The 25642-nt window shown below is 45.7% G+C and overlaps 1 protein-coding gene across 5 annotated transcripts in view; it reads right to left on the bottom strand.

Moving 5' to 3' along the window:
* RUNX1T1 (RUNX1 partner transcriptional co-repressor 1) overlaps positions 1–25642 on the bottom strand; it is a 218973-nt gene that overhangs the window by 170994 nt on the left and 22337 nt on the right. For all 5 annotated transcript variants that reach the window (XM_084849143.1, XM_084849149.1, XM_084849148.1 and 2 more), the window contains one exon: positions 6536–6708. In XM_084849143.1, the coding sequence (XP_084705269.1) occupies positions 6536–6623 (88 nt within the window). In that variant the 5' untranslated portion in view covers positions 6624–6708. The remainder of the gene's footprint in view (positions 1–6535; positions 6709–25642) is intronic.

Raw genomic sequence — 25642 nt, 5'->3', positions numbered from 1 at the left:
AATATTTTGAAATGTTTATACAAAGCCTAGAGATCTACAGTGTCTGGAAATAATGAAGCCATGGGGAAAAAATGTTTTTTAATCCTCTCTGTAAGATTCCCACCATAGTTATTTCTTAGATCCTTTATAAAAATTATTGATCTAATGCAATGGTCCCCAACCTTTTTGGGACCAGGGACCAGTCCGTGGAAGACAATTTTTCCACGGACCGGGTGGGGGGATGGGACCGGGCTGCAGTAGGGGTGTGGGAACCCCCCTTACCTTGGGTCGGCGGGGGGGTGATTCGTCCCTCCCCCCCCAGAATCCTTGCCGGCCCTGGTTGGCTCCGCTCCGCAGCGAGTCCGTGGAGCTGCTGGCTGGCTCTGGCCGCGGGAGGACTTCCAGCTGCTGGGATGCAAATGGCATCCGCGAAGCCGACGCCATTTGCATCCCTGTTCTTTGCAGTAATAGGGCTGTTACTGCAAAGAACAGGGCCGGAGCCGGCCGGCAGCTCTGCAGACTCTGAGGCCAGCAGCTCTGCGGACTCTGTGGTTCCCACACCCCTACTGCAGCCCGGTCCCTAACAGGCCACGGACTGGTACCGGTCCATGGACTGGGGGTTGGGGACCCCTGATCCAATGTATCTTTTACTGATAGACATTAGGGATGCCCAGTTTCCCCAACATGTGAGTAGAGTCACCATGTAATAATATGGAAGAAAATGTGCATTTTTGACAGTTTGGGTTTTGTTCTACAGAGTTCTGTATTTCTGGACTTGTTCTGATTAGAAGCTGTAGCAGTCAATTAATGTAGTTGTAATCTAAAACCCACATGTGGGGAAAAAAGCACTGTAGGTAATCTTGCCACTGTCACTAGATGTGACGGAACAGGATGTGGGTTCCCACCTATGCTTCTCTTAAAAAAAATTAACTTTGAGCCTTGGGTCTATAGAACTCACTGCCATAGTTTTTAATAAAGTTCTCAGTTAGACCTCACTACTAGAGAATGCTACCTAGCCTCATAGTTGTGAGCAGGGATTTGAACCCGAGTCTCCCTGGTCCTACAAACATGGGGTATTTGTTTACATTTTTAGATAAGCAGATCAAGAAACACATCAAACACATGATTCTACAAACATGGGGGGATTGTTATTGCCATTTTAAGTAGGGCTGTGCACAACTTTGGTCTGAATCTTTAATTCCGAAGCAAATCGGGGTGCTTCAGACTTCTTCAGTCCAAATCCAGAGTGGGTCCACGGCGGTTCAAAGTGGGTCAGAGAAATCTGAAGCACTTCGGATCACTTCAGACAATTCTGAAGCCCAGACAGCCTGTTCAAGCAAACGTTACAACTTGCTAGAGAAGGGAGGGAGAGGAGGAGTTGGGAGGGGGGAACTGAGCCTTGGAAACAACATCTCTAGGTGCTAAAAGGGCTGAACGTTTAACTCAGCAGTTTGTTTCCTTGCTATGTACTGTTTGTTCTTTGGCTCCCTGCCCTTCTCAATTACTATTCCTTCCCTTCCCATTTTTCAACTCTCTATATTCTTATAAAAAACCAAATAATACAAAAAAAAAAGTTTCTCTTTTGTTAGACTTTAGTGTATTTTTTTCTTTCTGTATTTGCTTTTCTTTTGGTCGTGTGGGTATGGGTGTGCGCGCTGTGTGAGTGCACCATACCCATTATTGTACACAAGCAAACAGTGTGTGGCCAAAGCAGTACAGTATACAGTCCAATATATACTGTAGGGCAAAACAGTGCACAATACACGTAATATGAGGCATCATCACTTTTGCTCATTTTCCATGTCCCTTTGTGTGTAGCTTGTTTCCCTTGTGTACATCAAATGACCATAAGAAGAATATGATCAGGTTAGGCTATATGTATTTTTTAAATGTTTGCTTCATCTTACCCTTCCTGGGGAAAAGGGCTGCCAAAATGATCAGGGAGCTGGAACAGCTCCTCTATAAAAAGCTTTGATGTTTGGGCTATTTAATTTAGAAGAAAGTCAAGTAAGGGAGGAGGTTTATAAAATTATATGGCATAGAGAAAGTGCAGCAGTGCAATTAATAAATAAGCCCCACTGAGTTCAGTCAGTGTGACTTTTCCAGATAATAGGTATTGCAATTTGCAGCCAAAGAGATGTTTAACTTTTCTTTCTTCCCTTAATGAGAGCCCCAGGTCAGTGGCAGATTCAGGATAGACAAAAGGAAAGCACTTTTGCACTTCAAAAAACCCTACACCAGAGATTAGGGATAGTGACCTCCTAATTGTTACCTTAAACACTTTCTGATTAGGATCTCTAATTCCCTGTGTGGCTGACAGGTTTTTGGGTTTTTTTGCTTTAATTTTGCTTTAATTTCTGAGAAAAGGAAATCTTATGCATGGCTAGCACAAAAACTACTGGACAAAACTGTCTGAAATTTGGCAGGTTCAGTCATCTCCCCAGGGGCTGCCAGGTGCCCAAATTTCATGCATTTTTGTAGGGTTGTACGAAAATTCCGCCACGGATCTCGGGGAGGCTGAATGCCAGCGCATTCGGCCCCCCGAAATCGGTGGCGGAACGGCCTGCCACCCCCCCTGCCACCCCCCGGGATGACACTTACCTGGGGCGGATCTTCCTGGTGGCGGCGGCTCCAGCTCCGGCGGCAGCTGCGGCGGCTGGTCTTCCAACCGGCTGCCGCCACCGCCATTTCCAGTTTAAAAAAAAAGACGTGATAGGCTACATAAAGTTTTACGTAGCCTATCACGGCTGACTTAAAAAACAACAACGCGTGTACGCAAATGGCGGCGGCCGTGGCCACCACCATTTGCGTACGCCCGTTGTGTTTTTGTTTTGTTTTTTTAAGTCAGCCGTGATAGGCTATGTAAACATTTACATAGCCTATCACGGCTGACTGCAGGGACGCAAATGGCGGCGGCTACAGCCACCGCCATTTGCGTCCCTGCTAGCCAGCGGCCGGATGTTCGGCTGCTGGCGGAGCCGGCCGGCGGCTCCGCAGAATCCCTGCGGAGCACAGCCAGCCGGCCAGGATTCCGGGGGGGGGGAGGAACAGAGCGCCTCCCCCCTGGCGAGGATTCCGGGGGGAGGGACGGAACACCTCCCCCCCAACCATAAACATAATCCGCGAAAGGTAAGTGACTTTCATACATCCCTACATTTTTGTGAAAGGACTGAAGTATAGCTCTTTGCTTTGAGAAATTTCCTTGAAAAAAGCACATTTTATCTGCACCTAGCACAAAAATTACTGGCCAAACTGTCTGATGTTTGGCAGGTTCAGTCACCTCCACTGGGGCTGCCAGGTCCCCATATCTCATGTATTTATCATAAAAACTGAAACGTTATGGGCATTTCTGTTTTCCAATGCAAGTCAACAGGAAAATGTAACATCCAAATAATTTGGATATCCAAATCTCGATTGGTATCTGAATCCAAAGTGAATCAGATCAGGTCTGAATCAGTCCAAAGCAAATCAGGGCTGATTCAGAAGAACCGAATTGGCCTCCAAAGCAAATCAGGGGGTCTGTGCACAGCCCTAGTTTTTAGGTAAGCAGGAAACACATCAAACACATCAAATGTTCAACCCCAGGTAGATATTATCTATGTTACCTGTTGCTACAATCACCTGTGCTAGGAGCAGTAGATCAGTAGTAGTACCTTATTATACTACCACTGGGAGGCTTAGGTAGCAAATAAGAAAGCAAAATGTATTTTTGAACATCAATGGATCACCTTATTATAATAGTGCTACAGATCTCTCAGGGGGGAAATACTGATATTTTGCCTAGCCTCATCTTTGTTTTTCATTTGCAAGCAAATGAAATCTGATCCTTAATCACACCATCTGAAAGGGCAACTTCTTTAAAAATGTAAAGGAAATACAACCATTAAAGCTAAACTTGGAAGAAGTTGCTGCATTGCTGCTGCTTGACTTATTTTTTTCAAAGACAGCTATTCAGTTCCAGAACATGCCTGATAGCATTGCCTCTCAATCTGCTTTACAAAATTTCAATTCAATTTAAGATCAGTGGTCAAATTTCCAAACTGGATGCTAAATGCATGTGCTTACTGATAAGAAGATGCTTTTAGGATTCAGGTTTGATTGGCCTGTCTTTCAGAACTTACTGCAACCTACCAACTCTTAAAATCCAACCAAAGTTACTCATTTTAGAACACTTTGATTTCAACATGTGCTTAACATTCTCAATGAAGGACTTAAAAGGTTCTTCACTGGATCATCCTCTCTTACAACACGTCTGGACAAGTCATGAAATAAAAAGAATTGTAACAGATGGCGGAAGGCCAAAGTTCCCCAAGTATGGCATTAGAAGGGAAGGCCATGGTGGTTGCCGAGGAGAGCTTTTGATTGACCACCTTCTCCTAGATACTGTGTAAAAACTTTGCTCAGAGAGGCAAATTATGAATGTACAAGTTTTAAAGGAACTTGCTAAAACAAAACATCTGTATGAGTTTCAAGGCAAGTGAAAAGATTTCCAAGATGGTAAGATTTTTCATAAATTGGAGGGTTAATAAGAGCAGCTCCCATATGGAATGGGCATATGTGGGGATGCATGAAGAATGACTCATACCCTCCTTCGGGTACAGCTACAACCAGAAAAAGAATCTGTAGCTTGAAGAGATCAGAATGGCAGGAAATAGCTAGTTTTTCATGGATTGCCTCCAAAATCTTTGAATCTATTGTGACTTTCATCTGTAATGGATGTACCTTAAACCCTCTGTACTTTATGCACACACATAAATATAGAATAAAACATAGGTTCAAAATACTGTTGCCCTTTCAACTCACTTAGAAATATTCCATAATTCAAATAAAGCCACAGTTGTAATACTGTTAGGGAGCAATCCTACAGCCGCTAGTCGGTGGCTAGACAGCCATAGGATACGTAGGTTTCCGGGAACCGACCTTGGAGCCTGCACTTCAAGGTCAGTTTCCTGAGAACCAACCTCCCCCACCCTGATGCCTCACAGGCAGCTCAGAACAGTCCCACACTCCACGCTTGGAAAAGGAGTGCAGCGCAGCGAAAACAGGGCATTCCAGGGTGGGGAAGGTGGAAATGCCAGTACAACACATCCTATGTGTTGTCCGGCAGCCACTTCCCCCGCTCCGCCTTCCAGCGGCTAGACAGCCAAAATCGGCTGTCTAGCCACAAATGCAGGGCGGCTGAAGTGAGGAGGGGAAGATCCCCTCTGCGCTTCTCTTGCCCTGCATTGGATAGGTGGTCACCTCTGAGTTCGGAGGCGGCTGTCTATCCCAATAGGATTGCGCCCTTCGGAAAATAACCTAACCTCCATGCTGACAGTCACAACTGTAAAACGAACAGGGCTTTAAAAGCACTGTTGATGCACCTGCAGTTCTTTACAATGCAACAGGCCCACTGCAGTTCCATTGGATTTATTTCAGTGTAAATGGTTTGAGACATGAAGAACTGAACAGCTGTGTGGGAATGTAACATTTCACACAGCCTCCTACTCCCTGGTGCACCTGTCCACTTCGGGTGTATATACTGGATGTAATATTGGTAATATGGTCTATGTTGAAGGTTGTCCCAAAAATATCCTGCTCCCTCAAAAGCCCCCAATCTTGCTTCCTTGCTGCTCCATATGCTGGGATCAGCCCACCAGAATACCTGTGTGATGCCAGAATACCTGTGTGATGCCCCCTTTGTTCAATCGCTCTTCAAAAGCCGCTTTTTCTGTGATATCTTTGGCACAACCTGATATTTCTGTAGCTTAGCCTGTAACTAAGCCTAAGCAACTATATCTGAAATAGCTGCATATTGCAGCCATCCCCAACCTGGTGCCCTCCAGGTGTTTTAGATGACATCTCCCAGAATTCCTGACCACTGGCCATGTTGGCTTGGACTTATGAAAGTTGAAGTCCAAAACATCTGGAGGGCATTAGGTTGGGGAAGGCTGGCATATTGCTTCCCTGTTTACCCCTGCCTCTGTTGTTCCCCGTGTCGAATTTTAGATTGTAACCTCCTTGGCACAAGGACCTGTTCTTACACTCTGTGAGTGCCATGCACACTGATGATGCTGCATAAATAAATAATGCATCGTTATCATCATAATATGCAAACAGAATTCAACATGATTGTAATCTCTCAACTGTGATCCCACAAAATCAGAAAGGGGCATAGAAAGATCATAGAGATTGGGCCTAAGAACATTAGAGAGTATGCACAAAGTCACCATTTAAATTTACATCCAAAGCATGGCTGCAAGATGGTCTGGAGGAAGGACAGATGTATCCATAGGCAGGATGGATATGCGTGTGCCACAGATCTTCCTCTCAATTAGGCATTTCACACTTTGAGATACCTGTGAAAAGACTATTCCTTTTTCTGCACAAATTCTCAGTGCATACCATCCAAACTTTGAAAATCCTACAAAAGTAGATTCCAAATAATTCAGGAGAAGTAGGAAGCACATAGAATAACAAGGAGAAGATTTAAAGGCACAGTTAAAGAAAGACAAAGCACAATAAAATGATTTTTTTTTCTCAAAAATAGCATGTTAATTACAAATCTGTTCCTTACCTTGGCAAAATTCAAAGTTCCCTTTTTTCCGGCAGTCACCTATTACTAAACTCAGTGCTCTCCAAGTGTTTCTTTTCACAGATATCATTCTCCACCAATCGTCCTGCTAATTTCCTCTCTCCTTTTCTGACTGGGACAGATATTACGTTCACCAGCCCAGAGATCAATCTTTTCTATTGACAACAACAAAAGGAAAAAAAACAAAAATGCACATATCATAGCCAGTTTGAAGCACAAAGCCCCTCTATTTACATGCTAATACTACATCCCTTTTTGAGTGAAAAAGCAACAGAAATAGTAACTATAATCCTAAAGCCAATACTTTATTATTACATTTTAAAGGCAATACTTTATTATGAAATTATTTAATTCTCCAGAAAAGAAAAGCTAAATGCAATGTGTTGAAGAGTTCATATCGTGGATAAAACACAGGTCAGAAGCTATGAGCGGGTTCACACATAACAAGAACCCACTGTGGGGAAATTTCCTTGTGGGGCTTGTTGTCTCTGTCTCAACCACCATATTGAATATTCGAGGCGCAGTGGGAGCGGGCTGTGGCTTGTTGTTATATGCGAACCCAGCAAGGGTGAGTTGTTGGTGTGGTTGACAAGCCTCCTGCAACCCTAAAACAGCCCATGGGTTTTGGGTGGCTTGTCAAGCACCCCAACAACCCACTCTTGCTGAGTTCACATGTAACAAGAAGCTATGGCACTCCCCCACTGTGGCTCAAATATTCAAAATGGCAGCTGAGGCAGCAATGAGAAGTCCCACAGGGAAATTTCCCCACGGTGACTTTTTGTTATGTGTGAACCCACTCCAAGAGTTAACTGGGGCAATTGTTCATAGGATCATAGGAAACTGTCTTATACCATGTCAGACTATTTATCCATCTATCCCAGTATTATCTACTCTGAATGCAGCAGCTCTCCAGAGATATAGGCAGAGCTCTTCCTTATCAACTGCTACCTGAAACATTTAACTAGAGATGGCAGGGATTGAACTGGGCCCTCTTCCATGCAAAACATGTGCTCCACTGCTGAGCTGGGGTTAGGGATGGCGGAGAATTCTGCCACAGATCTCAGTGAGGCCAAATGCCAATGCATTTGGCCCACTGAAATTTGTGGCGGAACAAAGCGCCCTCCCCCCCAACCCACGAAAGGCATGCGAAACGGAGCACATAGCTGCTGCCATCCGCGCTGACTTGCGAATGGCGGCCGCCCTGCAGCCGCCATTCGCTTCCTGACCATAGCTGTGATAGGCTACGTAAATACTTAGGTAGCCTGTGACGGCTAATGCAGGGACGCCTTTTTTCCCCTTTTTTTTGCCGTTTTATCCTATGTAAATATTTACGTAGGCTATTACGGCGAGAAAAAAAGGGGAACGCAAATAGCGTAGTGGGCGCTATTTGCGTTCCCCCTTTTTTCCCACCGTAATAGCCTATGTAAATATTTACGTAAGATAAAACGGCAAAAAATAGGGAATGCAAATGGCGGCCGCCGTAGCCACCGCCGTTTGCGTACGCTGTTTTTTTTTTGTGGCCTGCCATGATAGGCTACGTAAATACTTACATAGCCTATCAAGGCAGCCTGGCTAGATGCAAATGGCAGCCGCTACGGCGGCCGCCATTTGCGTCCACATCAGCCCGTCTGCGGCCGGAACTCTGGCTGCAGATGGCCCTGGCTGGCTGCTCCGCAGAGCTGCAGTAGAGCAGAGCCGGCTGGGCAGGATTCCAGGGGGGAGGACCAGATCGCCTCCCCCCCATCGAGGATTCCGGGGGGAGGGACAGAGCGCCTCCCCCCCCCACGAATCACATCCACGAAAAGGTAAGTACATCCCTAGCTGGGGTACCTCCACAGTTACAGACTGTGCTACAGACTTTATAGTATCAGGATTTCACCATAAAAGCATAGGATTCTCTAACCAGTAAAAATCAGCACACCTGCACCTGGCCTGACATATTCCTGTTGTTTTTAGTGTAATTAAGCCAGGTAAATTCAACAAATCATTTGTGTACCAATGTGAAAGTATTTTTCAGCCCAGCTCCGTAGCCTGCATGCTTTAAAAAAAGCTGCCATATGGAAATCCCACTGACTTCAAAACAGTTTGTGAACCATAGTCCAGTAATTCTAAACTGCCAGGACACACTAATATGCTCAGGGAAATGAAGCATCCATCAAGAAAGGAGGCATCCCACTACATAAATCCCTGTTTTACCTCCCTCCAATCAGGATCTACTCAGAGAGGCCAATCTGCTGGGACTCTGTATCTGATTTGATGGGATTATTTAATCAGCCAGTGTAGTGTAGTGGTTAGAGTGTTGGATTGGGACTCAGGAGACCCAAATTCAAATCCGCACTGAGCAATGACGCTCACTGGGTGACTTTTGAGCCAATCACTGACACTTAGCCTAGCCTACTTCACAGGGTTGTTGTAGGGATAAAATGGAGAGGATGAGTTGGATCATGTATGTCCCCTTGAGCTCCTTGGAGGAAAAAGCAAAATATACATGTAATAAATAAATGCAGTGACACAGCAGAATTACCCACTTTCAGAGGAGGCTTCCCACTGCATCTCTGCATAAAGCTCACTTCCTTCCAAACAGAAACATAAGGACTGGGCTTCTCTGAGCAGAGGTAATTCCAGGGCCAACTCTGTTCTGGAGCGGGGGGTGGGCGAGGCTCAGCCAAATGTCTTCCAGCGACCCTCCTACCTGAGTAGGTCCCTGTGGGCTTCTCTGGAGGTGGCCGTGGCAAGCAGCAATAGCAGCACTCTGCACCGAGAAGCTGGGAGTCACCATTTATATCCCCCACAAGTAGGGATGTACGAACACACCCCAGCTTGGGTTGTCCAGGCGCCCGCTGAGGCTCTGCCCCCATTCACACCCCCCCCAGACCAAGGCTCAAGCCCCCACAAGCTCAGCGAGTTGCCTCACTCCGGGCCCATCCAGCAAGCGCCCGCCATTTTGTCAGCTTTTTTTTTTTTAACAGAAAAAAGGGAGTTTAAAAAATGTGCACATTTAAATATGTGCAGTTTGGGGCCAGGAAAGCTTATTATGCACATAATGCCTCTAATATTGTGCATATTAAGCTTTCCAGGCCCCAAACTGCACATATTTAAATATGTGCATTTTAAAAAACTTCTTTTTTTGGTAAAAAAAAAAAAAAGGACTGCAAAATGGCGGGCACTCACAGGACGGGTCACGGTGAGTCCAGGAGAGCATGAACAGGTGTGAGCGAGGGCAGGAGCTCAGCAGGCACGGTCCAGGGGTTGCAGGGGGATCGACAGACTCCCAGACCCAGTCAGGTATCCACTACATCCCTACCCACAAGGCCCCCAGTGTAGCATCCAAAGCATCATAGGAAATGTAATGGCACTTCCTGCCAAGGGACTGGGGCTGTATCAGTGCCCCATGCCAATGCTGGGCCTGGGTTATTTCTACTCTTTCACACTCTCAAAAGCAAACCTGCTCAGGTATAAACCTGCTCCCTCAGTTTTAATTCAGAAAAGTGTGTATCTCATCTATCAGAAGTTTGGTGAACATAGTCTAAAGCCAACAAAGTAGTTCTTAAATCTGCTCCTTATAAGGCAACAATATTTTGGATGATGTGACAGAAGCTTTGGAGCCAGTTATTAAATTAAAAAATGCCTCTCTTAGTTATAACCAGCAGTGCTTTACTGTATTGCACCTACTAGCGTTATACAAATACCATACGTATTGTGTTATATTGTAAAACCTACCATGGGTTAGGAGGATGTGAGAATTTACTCCATCCAGCTTTGTAAGGCTTTCAAATTGCTGATCTAGATATAGTTCATGGTCATGTAATCTTTTCCTCTATTTCCAGTGTTCAAACTGCAAGTGCCATTGCACCACACTCAAAAACAGAAAGGTATGAGCAGGTTAGGGGAAACGCCAAGGTTTCCAGATGTATCAAAACTTTAAGACCGCTTAACAAGATCAGCCTCGGATGGCCTTCTCTCTGTCCCATCAGCCAGGACAGCTAGACTGGTGGGGACGAGGGAGAGGGCCTTTTCTGTGGTGGCCCCCACTCTGTGGAACTCCCTCCCTAGGGAACTCCGCCATGCCCCCTCTTTAATGAGCTTCCGTCGTGCATTAAAAACCTGGTTGTTCAGGCAGGCATTTGCGGTCGGTTAGGGTATTTTAGAAAATGTTTTTACTGTAGAATTTTATTGTTTTAAACTGTTTTATTGTATGTTGTACATCATCCAGAGTGGCTGGGTGACCAGCCAGATGGGCGATTAATAAATTTAATAATAATAATAATAATAATAATAATAATAATACCCAAAAAGTACTTTCGGGGGCGAAAACCAAGTGTGTGTGTGTGTGTGTGTGGGGAGAAACAGTGCAATGGGGACAGAGCATGCCGAGTGACCATGGAATGTTAACTGTTGGAAGCAAAATATGGAAAACCAGAGAGAAGATGAAATGAAATGGAGTATAGAGGGGAGAATGGGGCTGGCTGACAAGAAAAATGAACAGGAAAATCACATGCTACATAATTCTGTTGCAGGTCCCACTTGTACATATAAACAGCAAATTAACCTTAGTGACATACAAAGTGAACCTCAAAGGTTTGTAATCAGCCATGGGTTTTCAGAATGAGGTAAAGGCAATTTAAAATACACAGCTATACACAATGTTTTATTTGCTGCATTTTCTTATAATTTTTTAATGGTACTGTTTTACTGTGTAAGCGACCTAGAGAACTTTATGCCACCTTGTTAACTTTAAGCCACCTAGAGAACTTACGATCAAATGCTGGTATTAACATTTAGAGCCCTGGCTTGGAGCCAGGCTACCTGAAGGATCATCTCGTTCCATATCTGCCTGGATTCTAAGATCATTTTCAGAAGCCCTCCTTGAAGTATCCCCACCCCACCGAATGAGGTGAAGTGAGTGAGTACTAACTAAGGAGAGGGCCTTTTCAGTGGTGGCAGCCCAGTTATGGAATGCCTTCCCCAGACATTGTGGTCCTTTTGGCATTAGGTTTACCTTTTTATTCTTCCAACCTTTTTAGTTGTTTGTCTGCTTTTTTTTTTTTTTTTACTGTTGGTGGTTTTTAATTTGTCTTTTACTTTGGTTTTCTTCTGTTTTATGCTTTAAGGGGTTTTTTACATTATATTTGCATATTGTATGGTTTGAAGCTTTATTCTGTGAACTTTTGTGAACAATAGCTTCAGCTATTGGGCGGTACAGAAATGTAATAAATAAATACACAAATAAAAAAAAATGCCATGAGCAACCTATAGCTTAATAAACTGCATATTTGCAAGCGAATCCTAAGCGTGTGGAAGCATATAAGAATTGTTGCATGCCGTTATAAAATCTAGCCCAATTTATCCCATCAAACATCAGTGTATTGTTATTATCTGATGAATTAGAACCCTTGATCAGAGATGATAGCCAGTAAATAAATATATGTAAAAATAACCATGGAGCTGCAGGGAATGATGGTATCCTGTCCAGAGTCTTCAGAATGGAGTAGAGTACAAATCTAAATACCCTTAAACCTAACATCATAGGAAAATAGTTTGTATTTTCTTGGTATCACATGAGATGTATTCTAATCTGTTCGCTTTGGGAAGCACCAGCAGTCATCTTGTTTACTGGTAAATGCTTTTTTCCCAGTATAAGCAACATTTCATAATAATCATATACCCTACTAGTGACTACGCTATGACTGGGTTCACACAGCACGATAACCCAGAGAAGATGCTGAGTGTGGATTGTTGTTGAATCATGGGTTGCCATTGAATTGTGGGTTATTGTGTTGTATGAACTGAGCCCCACTAACAAACCATGATTTGTTAACCACAAACAACCCAGAGTTCACAACCCAACAAACCATGGTTCTCTTTGTTGGTTATTCATAGTTAACAAACCATAGTGTGTTAGCATAGCTGAGTTCACACAACACAACCCATGATTCAGCAACTCATGACTCAGCGACAACCCATACTCAACCTGTACTCTGGGTTGTCACATTGTGAGAACAACCTTGGATAGCTTCCAAAAGTCTCTGAAGACAAATTCCTATAAATTTTAATGGGATGAATGAAGCATATGTGTAAAGATAGCAGTATCAAGCCACACATGTGATGCTTGTCAAGCTTTCAGTTTGATAAAATATCAGTTATATTATTAAAATAGTTTCCAAATTCTGTTACTCAGCTTGGAAGCAGCATTGTTTTGCCAACTCAATATGGTTGTTATTTACCAAATATGTAAATTCCTTTTCAAACCAAAAAGATTAACTTTCATACTCTGAATAATCTTCTTATAATGGACATTTTCAAGAGTTATTTTGTAGAATTAGGAAGTAAATATATCTATGATGTCTGCATCTAATATCTTTGATGCCTCAAATTATTTGACCTAAGAAGTTTCATGGATTACACAGATTTGTCTTAGTGTAAGAAAAAGGGAATCTGTGGGATACACTATTTAAACAGGACATAAGTTTTTAAAAGTATATTAATATATCTTTAGTGCAAGGTAGATAATCTAAATTTAGATTACTCGTTTTCAAGAAACTTCAGAAATTGACAATGAATTAACAGAAGTGGAATTTCTCCACCCATTTTGCAAATCCTATGAGAGCCACACTGTTTAATTAAGATTTTCATTGAATATAATATGATATACAGCCGCCATCTGTAAGGCTATCTTTGTACTTCACTCATCTGTTTTACTCTCCTCATAATGGCTAGGTATACACACACACACACACACACACACACTGATGTAATAGCACAGTAAATCATTCTACTAAGTTCTCTCCTTTATTATATGTGCCATCATCTCTGTATTTCCACTATCTACTAAAATGCCTACTAAAGTATTATTTTAACAACAACAACAACAACGCCTTTCACTTTTGTTGTGCTGGGCAATATCCAATACTGCCTTGTGCTAGTGGGAATTACCTCTGGAGCAACGGGAAACTAGTGCTTGGCAGCACAAGCAGAAACTAGCTCTAACTAGCACTTCCAGAATGGGACAAGTAAGCAGAGCTCATGGAAGGGAGCTCCACTGACCTGTTCCATTCTCAAAGTGATAGGTTGAGCTGGTTTCCAAGGGTTGCACTATGAAGCACTAGCTTCCTGTTCCGCTAGCAGTCGTTCATGCTAGCACAATGTGTTTGATGTGTCAGAAACCAAACAATAGCAAAATTCCAGTTATGGGCATTTTAAAATGAAGCAATACATTATTTTTGTTGTTTAGTATGTTAAATCTTCCAGGTAAAAACGTGCACGCAAATGTGCTCAAAAGCAACATAGGAATATATGAAACTGCCTTATACTGACTGAGTCAGCCCATTGGTCCATCTAGCCCAGTACTGTCGACACTGACTGGCAGTGGCTTTCCAGGGTTTCCAGTAGGGATGTCAGAGAATTTTGCCACGAATCTCGGGGAAGCCGAATGCCAACGCATTCGGCCCCCCGAAATTGGTGGCAAAACAGTCTGCCCCCCCGCCCCCCCCCCCCCCGGGACGGGACTTACCTTGGGCGAATCCTCCTGGCGGCGGCAGAGGCGGCGCAGCGGCGGTGGCTGGTCTTCCGACCAGCTGCCACCGCTGCCATTTCCAGTAAAAAAAACAAAACAAAACAAAAAAACGTGATAGGCTGCGTAAAGATTTACGTAGCCTATCACGGCTAGATTTTTAAAAAATACCGTGATAGGCTACGTAAATGTTTACGTAGCCTATCACGGCTGATTTAAAGGGAAATGGCGGCGCCCATGGGCGCCGCCATTTGCATTCCTTATTTTGACACGTCTTAGCCTATGTAAACATTTACGTAGACTAAGACGGCGAAAATAAGGGGAACGCAAATACCGTAGACTCTACGCTATTTGCTTTCCCCTTATTTTCGCCGTAGTCTACGTAAATGTTTACGTAGACTAAGACGTGTCAAAATAAGGAACGCATTTGCGTATGTGCGTGTTTTTTTTTTCTTTTAAATCAGCCGTGATAGGCTACGTAAACATTTTCGTAGCCTATCACGGCTGACTGCAGGGACGCAAACGGCAGCGGCTACGGCCGCCACCATTTGCGCACCCGGCCGGCCAGGATTCGGGGGGGAGGGACGGAGTGCCTCCCCCCCGGCCAGAATTTCGGCGGGAGGGACGGAGCGCCTCCCCCCCACCTCGAATCATATTTCGTTAAAGGTAAGTCACTTTCGTACATCCCTAGTTTCCAGCTGAAATTTGTCCAGCTCTACCTGGAGATGCCATAGATCGAACCTGGGACCTTCTGCATACAAAGCATGTGCTCTACAACTGAGCCATGGCTCCTCCCCAAACATCCCACATTCAAACAGAAAGCCTTAAACAATTTGTATTTCTCCAGAAGAGTGGCATTTAAAAAGCTCATCATGTTGTATAACCATGGAAATAGTGAAAAACACACATTCCCAAACAAATATTACTTTTTCTCAATGGTATGAAGTAATTAAAGCCATATGTGTAAATCTGTGATCCGTGCAGTAGTTCAAGCTGCAGCTAATAGAAAATACAGAGAATGAACTCTGCCATCTAAAAGATTCTTGTTACAGAAATATAATGTGAAAACCAGATGCAGTCAGAAACCCTTAATCACAGATGGGAATGTAATCACTGGCATACAGAATATTTTTTGATCAATCTTAACCATATGCGAAATGTATTTATTTTGTGCAGAATGCAATAACTTGAGAGAGCCTCCTATTTGAAATCAGTTAACCTCATAGTCAAAGCACTTTTATCTTATTCCCTCCACTCCCTTCTAAGATATTCGGCTGAGCCAAGGTTTTAAGAAGAGGAGTCACTGGTCCTGGCAAATCATTCTTGCATCCGTTTATCTTTCAAAAAAATGTAATAGGATGTAAAGACTACACATATCAAAATCAACATAAAAGAAAATCAAGCGCAGTTACCAATTCCTGTATTGCTTAGTTACTGCCAGGAATCCCTTCATCACCTAAGCACACACAGGATTATATTACCATTGAGTTAAGTCTTTTTCTTCTAGCAAAAGATTGAGCAACTTGTTCAGTAATGGAGAACCACATGGGAAATACATCAGAAACCAGACAGACGCAATTCCTTCACCAATGCTGCTAGCACGTAATTAACAGAATTTGCATATCATTCTCTTTTTTTAACCTGACAGGTACCAAATTACAGGTAGCAGTCATGTTATACATAAATTCCTATTATGAAATTTTGGCAGGTCAGTAACTCAACTCGGGACTGGAAAAAAAGCAAAATTCTGTGGCTGCATTCGAATAACACAAGGAAAGCATCATGTATCAGGGGTGGAACGAGACTAGCCAAGGTTTAGGCTTCCATGCTCCCCTCTACACCTCTACTTCCACCATGAGGAGACCTTTTGCTTCCATTTTTTTAATTATCCAGAGTTTGTCATTTCATCCAGCCTAACAAACTGGTTAATCTTAACCATTGCTTGTTTGAAACAATCCAACTTCACACCATGGATTATGAAGCTGGCTTGTTTCAGCAAACCATAGTTAAGATTCACTACAGTTTAGAGTTGAGACCTAGTGCTAAACTGTGGCTAATCAAAAACAAAAGCAAAAGTTTCCAGTCATTTCCTTGCAGCCATGCTAGAGGAGGGTGGGTGGGTGCAAGCCCAAGACTCACCTGGGCACATTCCCATCATGATAAATCATGGTGGTTTATCATGATGCCTGAAATCTGCCATTTTGTACTCTGTAACAATAGCAGTTGATACAGTAATCGACAAGGTTCAATTTCTGATCTGGATATTGTTCCACTGGTACAGATAATTATCCTCGGTCTTCCTTATATCCAATTCTGTCTGATTTACTTCCCAATGAAGGGAAAAGGGGAGAGATTCAGCATTAGGGTGAGAAAACTCTTGCACAAACTAAGTGTGTGTGTGTTGCGGTGGGGGACAGACTGAACATGCATCAGAATATGCAGATGACAGTAGATGGCTGTCAACAGTACATTATTCAAAATGGGATGAACATTCCCATCTACTACTAGTGCAAGTAATCATGTATAATTATGAGTAACTAGAGCTGGATCATATGTGCAAAATAAAAAGCAAAACAGTGCCCTGGTTCACACGTTATGCTATCCCATGGTATAGATTGTTGAATTCTGGCTTGTGATGATGTGTGAATGCAGCCACACTAACAAACCATGCTTTATTAATCAAGAACAACCCAGAAGGAGAACCCATGTTTTATTGTTGAGTTGTGAACTCTGGGTTGTTTAATCCATGGGTTGTCATTACACACAAACTCAGGACTAGGGGTGGACGAAAGTCACTCGAAGCTTGTTCGCGGTGGGGAGGAGGCGCTTCGCTGCTCCCCCCGCGAAGTTCAGGCCGGGGGGGAGGCTTCCCGCCTCGCCCGGCCGAAATTCAGGCCGGGGGGGAGGCTTCCCGCCTCGCCTGGCCAAAATTCAGGACGGGAGGAGGCGCCTCGCCTCACCCGGCCGCGAACTCAAAAGTTTTCTTAAAAAACTTTAAAAAACTTTAAAAAAGTTTTTTAAAAACTTTTTAAAAAAGTTTTTTTTTAGACTCCCCCCCCGGCCTGAATTTCGGCCGGGTGAGGTGGGACGGCTCCCCCCCCTCGCCTGAACTTCGGGGGGAGAAGCGAAGTGCCTCCCCCCCACCGCGAAGCACCCCTGCGAAAAGGAAATTGACTTTCATACATCCCTATGTAAATGTGCCTATAGGCCCAATTGTGATGTTCTCCCCTTTGAAATTCTGCATGTGCCTGCAGATCAACTATGGCACATGCATGCATGCAACCAGCCTTCCACTAAAATCTGAATCTGTCTGAGCAACTGTTATTTAATATTAAACAACCAAGTAGCCCACATGAACAGGAATGGTAAGAAATGGATATCCAAGGCCATCTGAGTAGGGATGGCGGAGAATTTCTTCCCGAAACTTCGGGGGGCCGAGCGCCAACGTGTTCGGCCCCCCGAACAACTTTCGGGAAGAAATTCTCCGCACCCCCCCACCCCCCGCACCCCCCCCGGGACGGGACTTACCTTTGCCGAATGTCCCTCCCGGCGGTGGCCGCCATTGCAATCAAAGAAAAAAAAAACGCCCCCATGATAGGCTACGTGACGATTAACGTAGCCTATCACAGCTAGATTTGCAAAGTCAGCCATGATAGGCTATGTAAATCGTCACGAAGCCTATCACGGGTGACTTTAAAAAAAAAAAGCACGTACGGATAATGGCGGCCCCCATAGGGAGCCGCCATTCCCGTTCCTTATTTGGTCGCTGTAGTCTACGTAAAGATTTACGTAGACTACGGCGAAAATAAGGGCAACGCCCTTTTTTTTTTTTTTTAAGTCACCCGTGATAGGCTAGGTGACGATTTACGTAGCCTATCATGGCTGACTTTGCAGATCTAGCCATGATAGGCTACATTAATCATCACGTAGCCTATCACGGGGGCGTTTTTTTTAAAAAAAAAACTTTCGAGTTCGCAGCCGGGCGAGGTGGGAAGCCTCCTCCCCGGCCTGAATTTCGGCCGGGCGAGGCGGGAAGCCTCCCCCCCGGCCTGAATTTCGGCCGGGCAAGGCGGGAAGCCTCCCCCCCGGCCTGAACTTCGCGGGGGAGCAGCGAAACGCTTCCCCCCCACCGCGAACAAGCTTCGAGCACAGGTAAGTCACTTTCGTCCACCCCTACATCTGAGAGCACAGGGAGGCAAAGCATAAATAAAAGGACAGGTTTTACACATTTGCATTCTCTACAACAAGAGTAACACATTTGTTAAAAAAGCAGAGGGCCCCTCTTTCAAAATGGTCCCTCTTTCAAAACAGCCCCAGGCAATGGCATATACTGGGACATAGTCGCAGCATGGTGGGTTGGAGGGTGACGGTATCAACACATCCTTCCATTGCCTCGCTGCACAGCTAGGGTTGGCGGAGAATTTCTCCCCGAAACTTCGGGGGGCCGAGCGCCAACGTGTTCAGCCCCCTGAACAAGTTTCGGGGAGAAATCCTCCGAACGCCCCCCACACACCCCCCGGGACGGGACTTACCTTCACCAAATGTCCCTCCCGGTGGAGGGACACGGTGGCGGGAGGGACATTGATTGCAATGGCCGCCGCCGCCGCCATTGCAATCAAAGAAGAAAAAAAAATGCCCCCTGATAGGCTACGTGACGATTCACGTAGCCTATCACGGCTAGATTTGCAAAGTCTGCCGTGACAGGCTACGTCAATCGTGACGTAGCCTATCACGGGTGACTTTAAAAAAAAAAGCGCGTACGGATAATGGCGGCCCCCATAGGGAGCTGCCATTCCCGTTCCTTATTTGGTCGCTGTAGTCTACGTAAATGTTTACGTAGACTACATCGAAAATAAGGGCAACGCTATTTGCGTTGCCCTTATTTTCGCCGTAGTCTATGTAAACATTTACGTAGACTACAGCGACTAAATAAGGAACGCGAATGGCGGCTCCCTACGGGGGCCGCCATTAGCGTACGCGCTTTTTTTTTTTTAAAGTCACCCGTGATAGGCTATGTGACGATTGACGTAGCCTATCACGGCTGACTTTGCAGATCTAGCCGTGATAGGCTACGTGAATCGTCACATAGCTTATCAGGGGGCGTTTTTTTTTTAAAAAAAAAAACTTTCGCGTTCGCGGCTGGGCGAGGCGGGAAGCCTCCTCCCCGTCCTGAATTTTGGCCGGGGCGAGGCGGGAAGCCTCCCCCCCGGCCTGAATTTCGGCCGGGGCGAGGCGGGAAGCCTCCCCCCCCGGCCTGAACTTCGCGGGGGGAGCAGCGAAGCACCTCCCCCCCACCGCGAATGTCCTTCAACGACAGGTAAGGGACTTTCGTCCACCCCTATGTACAGCGCCTTCACCAAGCAGCAAGTTCAAAAGGGATTCACATATTTTGTAGAGCAGGAAATGAGAGAACAAAGCTACTGTGGCTACTAGGAAGTCACAATGGTCAGCTACCAAGCCCAGACAAAATTTGTGGAACCCTGAAGAAAATAAAGGGATTGCACCAACTTTTATCTGTGTAGCCATGCCGTGAGTTCTCTTTCTTCGTAACTCTAGAGTGTGACAGATCTGATGGGAAAAATGGGACAGAATGTGGGGTACTGTGTTCTACAGAGAGGTATGTTCGCCAGGTATGTTGTCTCCCGGGAGGATGGATTAGAGACGTGACTGAAAGGTTGCCTGCACTCATAAAGCCCACTGACAGGTATCCCTTTCTTCTCATCCATGTGGGAACAAATGATACCGCCAAGCGGAGCTACGAAGACATCATGTCAGACTTTGAAGCTTTGGGAAGGAAACTCAAGAACTTTGGGGCCCAGATAGTTTTCTCATCCATCCTTCCAGTAGTTAGAAGAGGGACAGAAAGGGAACGAAAAATACTCCGGGTGAATGACTGACTACGAAGGTGGTGCCGACGAGAGAGATTTGGATTCTGGGACCACGGGCTATACTTCCTGGAAGACGGGCTGTTGGCAAGGGATGGGTTGCGCCTCACAAAGGATGGAAAGAATGTGTTTGGCCACAGCATGAAGAACTTCATCAGGAGGGGTTTAAACTGAATCCTATGGGGAAGGGAGATGTAATGTTGGGGGTAACAATGGACGTAAGTGCATGCACTGCAATGGAGAGAACAGCTCTGATAGCACCCAATAATAGTCTTCAGACACATGTAGGAAGAAAGCCAGACTATGAAGCACATGGTCTTCGATGTCTATATACTAATGCCCAGAGTATGGGAAACAAACAGAACGAACTTGAACTCTTAATACAGGAGGGAAATTATGACTTGATAGGTATAACTGAGACTTGGTGGGATGACTCTCATGACTGGAATACAGCAAATGAGGAATATAACTTGTTCAAAAAGAGCAGGAGGAACAGAAAGGGAGGTGGGGTTGCACTGTATGTGAAAAATACATATCTCTGCACAGAAATACAGGAGGATGAGCTTGGTAGCCCCATCGAGAGCATCTGGATCAAAATAAATGGAGCAAAGAATAAAAGGAACCTGGTGGTCGGAGTCTACTACCACCCAATCAAGGAGAAGACAAGGATGAAACTTTTGAAAAGCAAATAGCCAATGTTTCAAGGAAGCATGATGTAGTAGTAATGGGGGACTTCAATTTCCCTGATATTTGTTGGGAGACCAATTCTGCAAAACATGGCCCCGCCAGGAAATTCCTGACTTGTGTGGCGGATAACTTCCTCCTACAGAAAGTAGAGGAAGGAACTAGAGGATCAGCTATCCTTGACTTCATCCTAACCAACAGAGATGACTTAGTGGATGAAGTAGCAGTTACAGGAAGTCTGGGGGAAAGCGACCATGTTGTACTTGAGTTCTTGGTTCTAAGGGAAGCAAAAGCCGAGTGTAGTCAAATGCGTACCCTGGATTTTAGGAAAGCTGATTTTAATAAACTCAGAACAATGATCAGTAAGGTCCCATGGCAAGCAACGCTAACGAGAAAAGGAGTCCAAGATGGGTGGGAGCTTTTAAAAAAGGAAATTCTCTAGGCACAATTACAAACCATTCCCACAAGAACAAAAGGTGGAAGACAACAGAAGAAGCCAATGTGGCTTCACAAAAAGCTTAGGGATGACCTGAAAACGAAAAAGGACACATATAGGAAGCGGAAAGAAGGCGAAGTAACAAAGGAAGAGTACAGGCAGGTAGAAAAGAATTGCAGGGATGGCGTCAGGAAGGCTAACGCTGAGAACGAGCTGAGGTTAGCGAGGGATGCTAAAAATAACAAAAAGGATTTCTTCAGCTATGTACATAGTAAAAGGCAGAGGAAAGAAATGGTGGTTCAGCTATTAAATAAAGTTGGCAAAACGATAACAGATGACAAAGAAAAGGCAGAGGTGCTCAATTCCTACTATGGCTCAGTCTTCTCCCAAAAGAGGGTCTATGACCCCTCTGGCAACGGCAAAGTACAGGCTGAAGGGGCAGGATTGCAGCTTGAGATTGATAGGCATATGATCAAGGAACACCTAATGACTTGGAATGAGTTCAAATCTCCAGGGCCAGATGAACTGCATCCTAGAGTAATCAAGGAACTGGCAGAAGAACTCTCAGAACCACTGTCTATTATCCTTGAGAAATCATGGAGGACGGGGGAAGTGCCAGACTGGAGGTGGGCTAATGTTGTACCTATCTTCAAAAAGGGTAAAAGGGAGGAACCTGGGAACTACAGACCAGTCAGTCTGACATCCATCCCTGGGAAAATTCTGGAGCAGATCCTGCAGATGATAAAGCAATCCATCTGAAAGCACCTTGAAAACAATGCAGTGATTACTCGAAGCCAACATGGATTTGTCAAAAACAAGTCCTGCCAGATGAATCTGATCTCATTTTTTGATCAAGTAACCTCCCTTGTGGACCGTGGGAATGCTGTAGACATCATATACCTCGACTTCAGCAAAGCTTTCGACGAAGTGCCCCATGATATCCTGATGAGCAAACTAGCTCAAAGTGGGCTAGATGAAACAAGGATCCAGTGGATCCACAGTTGGCTACGGAATTGAACTCAAAGAGTGCTTATCAATGGGACCTTCTCAAACTGGGGAGAGGTAACGAGTGGGGTACCGCAGGGCTCAGTCCTGGGCCCAGTTCTCTTCAACATTTTTATTAATGACTAGGGGGAGGAGGTGCAGGGAATGCTGATCAAATTTGCAGATAGGGATGTACGAAACACCAACCTGGCTCCGCGCTGGGCAATCCGCGGTGGGGGGGAGGCGCTCTGTCTCTCCCCCCGGAATCATCGACGGGGGGGAGGCGCTCCGTCCCTCCCCCTGGAACCCTGCCCGGCCGGCTCCAGCCGCCTGCAGCCGGACATCCGGCCGCTGGGCAGCCCAGCAGGGAGGCAAATGGAGGCTGTCATAGCCGCCGCCATTTGTGTCCCTGTATTGAGCCATGATAGGCTACATAAATACTTACGTAGCCTATCACGGCAGGGGGGGAAAAAAACCAGCGTACGCAAATGGCGGTAGCTGCCACCATTTGCGTACGCTGGGGTTTCCCCCCCCCGCCGTGATAGGTTATGTAAATACTTATGTAGCGTATCACAGCCTCCGAAGGGACGCAAATGGCATCCCTGCGTTAGCTGTGATAGGCTACATAAGTATTTACGTAGCCTATCACGGCTATTGAGAGAAGGAAGCAAATGGCGGCCGCAGGACGGCCGCCATTCGCAAAGCAGCGTGGACGGGAGCAGGTAAGTGCTCCGTTTCGCGCGCCTTTCATGGGGTAGGGGCGGCAGGGACTTCGTCCCGCGTGCCTTTCGTGGGGTGGGGGCGGCGGGGGCTTTGTTCCGTGATGGATTTCGGGGGGCTGAATGCACTGGCATTCGGCCTCACCAAAATCCGTGGTGGAATTCTCTGAAATCCCTATTTGCAGATGACACAAGATTGGGCGGGATAGCTAATACTTTGGAAACAGAATTCAAAGTGATCTGGATAGACTGGAGCGCTGGGCAGAAAACAATAGAATGACATTTAACAGGGATAAATGCCAAGTTCTGCACCTAGGAAAAAAAAAAACAAATGCACATTTACACGATGGGGGATACATGGCTCAACAACACTACAAGCGAGAAGGATCTTGGAATTGTTGACGATCACAAGCTGAATATGAGCCAACAATGTGATGTGGCTGCAAAAAAGGCAAATGCTATTTGGGGCTGCATTGATAGAAGCATAGCTTCCAAATCCCGGGAAGTACTAGTTCCCCTCTACTCAGCTCTGATTAGGCCTCATCTGGAGTACTGTGTCCAGTTCTGGGCACCGCACTTTAAGAAGGATGCAGACAAACTGGAGAGGGTTCAGAGAGACTGAAAGAGCTGGGCATGTTTAGCCTTGAGAAGAGAAGACTGAGGGGAGATATGATAGCACTCTTCAAGTACTTGAAAGGTTGTCACAGATAGGAAGGCCAGGATCTCTTCTCGATCATCCCAGAGTGCAGGAGACGGAATAATAGGCTCAAGTGACAGGAAGCCAGATTCCGGCTGAACATCAGGAAAAACTTCCTGACTGTTAGAGCAGTACAACAATGGAACCGATTACCTAGGGAGGTGGTGGGCTCTCCCACACTGGAGGCGTTCAAGATGAGGCTGGACAGCCATCTGTCAGGGATGATCTGACTTGGATTCCTGCATTGAGCAGGGCGTTGGACTCGATGGCCTTGTAGGACCCTTTCAACCTTACTATTCTATGATTCTATGAACATACAGTAAGGCCAGAAATATTGGAACAAGGATAACTGTTTTGGCAGTTGGCCTCTGTACACCACCACATTGAAGTTGAAAGGAAACACACCCAGACAGGAGCGAAGTCAGGACTTCCAGCTGTAATTCTAGGGGTTTGACAAAAGTGGGGCACTAACCATTCAGGAAGGACAGCCAGTGGCATACACACATACCCATCATTGGTGGCTCATCAGTAATGGAACCAATGGCTGACAAGCAGCTGCTTGGCCAGGTTTGGCCTGTTTCCTGGGTACCCCATGACCAACCAAGCAGATAAAAGGCCTGGAGGTGGTTCTGAGTATTACATTTGCATTTGGTAGCTATTCACTGGAACCCCCAACATGAGGTCCAAATAAGTGTCCATGCGAGTGAAGAGGCCATCATCAGGCTGAGGAAACAAAATAAACCCACCAGAGAGATAGCAAAAACATTGGGAGTGGCCAATACAACAGTTTGGAACATCCTGAAAAAGAAGGAATTAACTGGCAAGCTCAGCAACAGCAAAAGGCCTGGAAGACCATGGAAGACAACTAAAGTGGATGACTGCAGAATTCTGCTCAGGGTGAAGAGGAACCCTTTCACAACGTCTAGCCAGATCAAGAATGCTCTTGAGGAGGTAGGCATGTCACTGATAGGGGTGGACGAAAGTCACTTACCTGTCGTCGAAGCTTGTTCGCGGTGGGGGGGAGGCGCTTCGCTGCTCCCCCCACGAAGTTCAGGCCGGGGGGGAGGCTTCCCGCCTCGCCCGGCCGAAATTCAGGCCAGGGGGGAGGCTTCCCGCCTCGCCCGGCCGAAATTCAGGCCAGGGAGGAGGCTTCCCGCCTCGCCCGGCCGCGAACTCCAAAGTTGTTTTTTAAAAAAAAAACCGCCCCCGTGATAGGCTACGTGACGATTAACGTAGCCTATCACGGCTAGATCTGCAAAGTCAGCCGTGATAGGCTACGTTAATGGTCATGTAGCCTATCATGGGTGACTTAAAAAAAAAAAAAAAGCGCGTACGCTAATGGCGGCCCCCATAGGGAGCCGCCATTCACGTTCCTTATTTGGTCGCTGTAGTCTACGTAAAGATTTACGTAGACTACGGCGACCAAATAAGGAACGGGAATGGCGGCTCCCTATGGGGGCCGCCATTATCCGTACGTGCTTTTTTTTTTTTTTTAAGTCACCTGTGATAGGCTACGTGACGATTTACGTAGCCTATCACGGCTGACTTTGCAAATCTAGCCGTGATAGGCTACGTTAATCGTCACGTAGCCTATCACGGGGGCATTTTTTTTTCTTTTATTGCAATGGCGGCGGCAGCAGCCGGTCGAAAGACCGGCTGCCGCTCCCACCCCGCACAAACACCCGCTGAACCGCCGGACAGACCTGCCGCTGGGAGGGACATTCGGCAAAGGTAAGTCCCGTCCCGGGGAGGGGTGCGAGGGGGGTGGAGAATTTCTCCCCGAAACTTGTTCGGGGGGCCGAACACATTGGCGCTCGGCCCCCCGAAGTTTCGGGGAGAAATTCTCCGCCATCCCTAGTCACTGTCAACATCTATAGTCAAGTGATGGCTTTATGAATGTAAATACAGAGGCTTCACAACAAGGTGCAAACCACTGGTGACACCCAAGAACCGAAATGCCAGATTAGACTTTGCCAGCAAACACCTAAAAAAGGCTGCCCAGTTCTGGAATAAGATTCTTTGGACTGATGAAACCAAGATTAACTTGTACCAGAATGATGGGAAGAGAAAAGTATGGAGAAGGAAAGGAACAGCTCATGATCCAAAGCATACTACATCATCTGTCAACCATGGTGGAGGCAGTGTTATGGCATGGGCATGTATGGCTGCCAATG

The sequence above is a fragment of the Heloderma suspectum genome, chromosome 4 (assembly GCF_057233095.1).
Source record: "Heloderma suspectum isolate Gila_16-S chromosome 4, 16-S_ref, whole genome shotgun sequence".
In the NCBI taxonomy this organism is placed as follows: domain Eukaryota; kingdom Metazoa; phylum Chordata; class Lepidosauria; order Squamata; family Helodermatidae; genus Heloderma; species Heloderma suspectum.
This window is presented reverse-complemented; position numbering and strand designations above follow the sequence as displayed.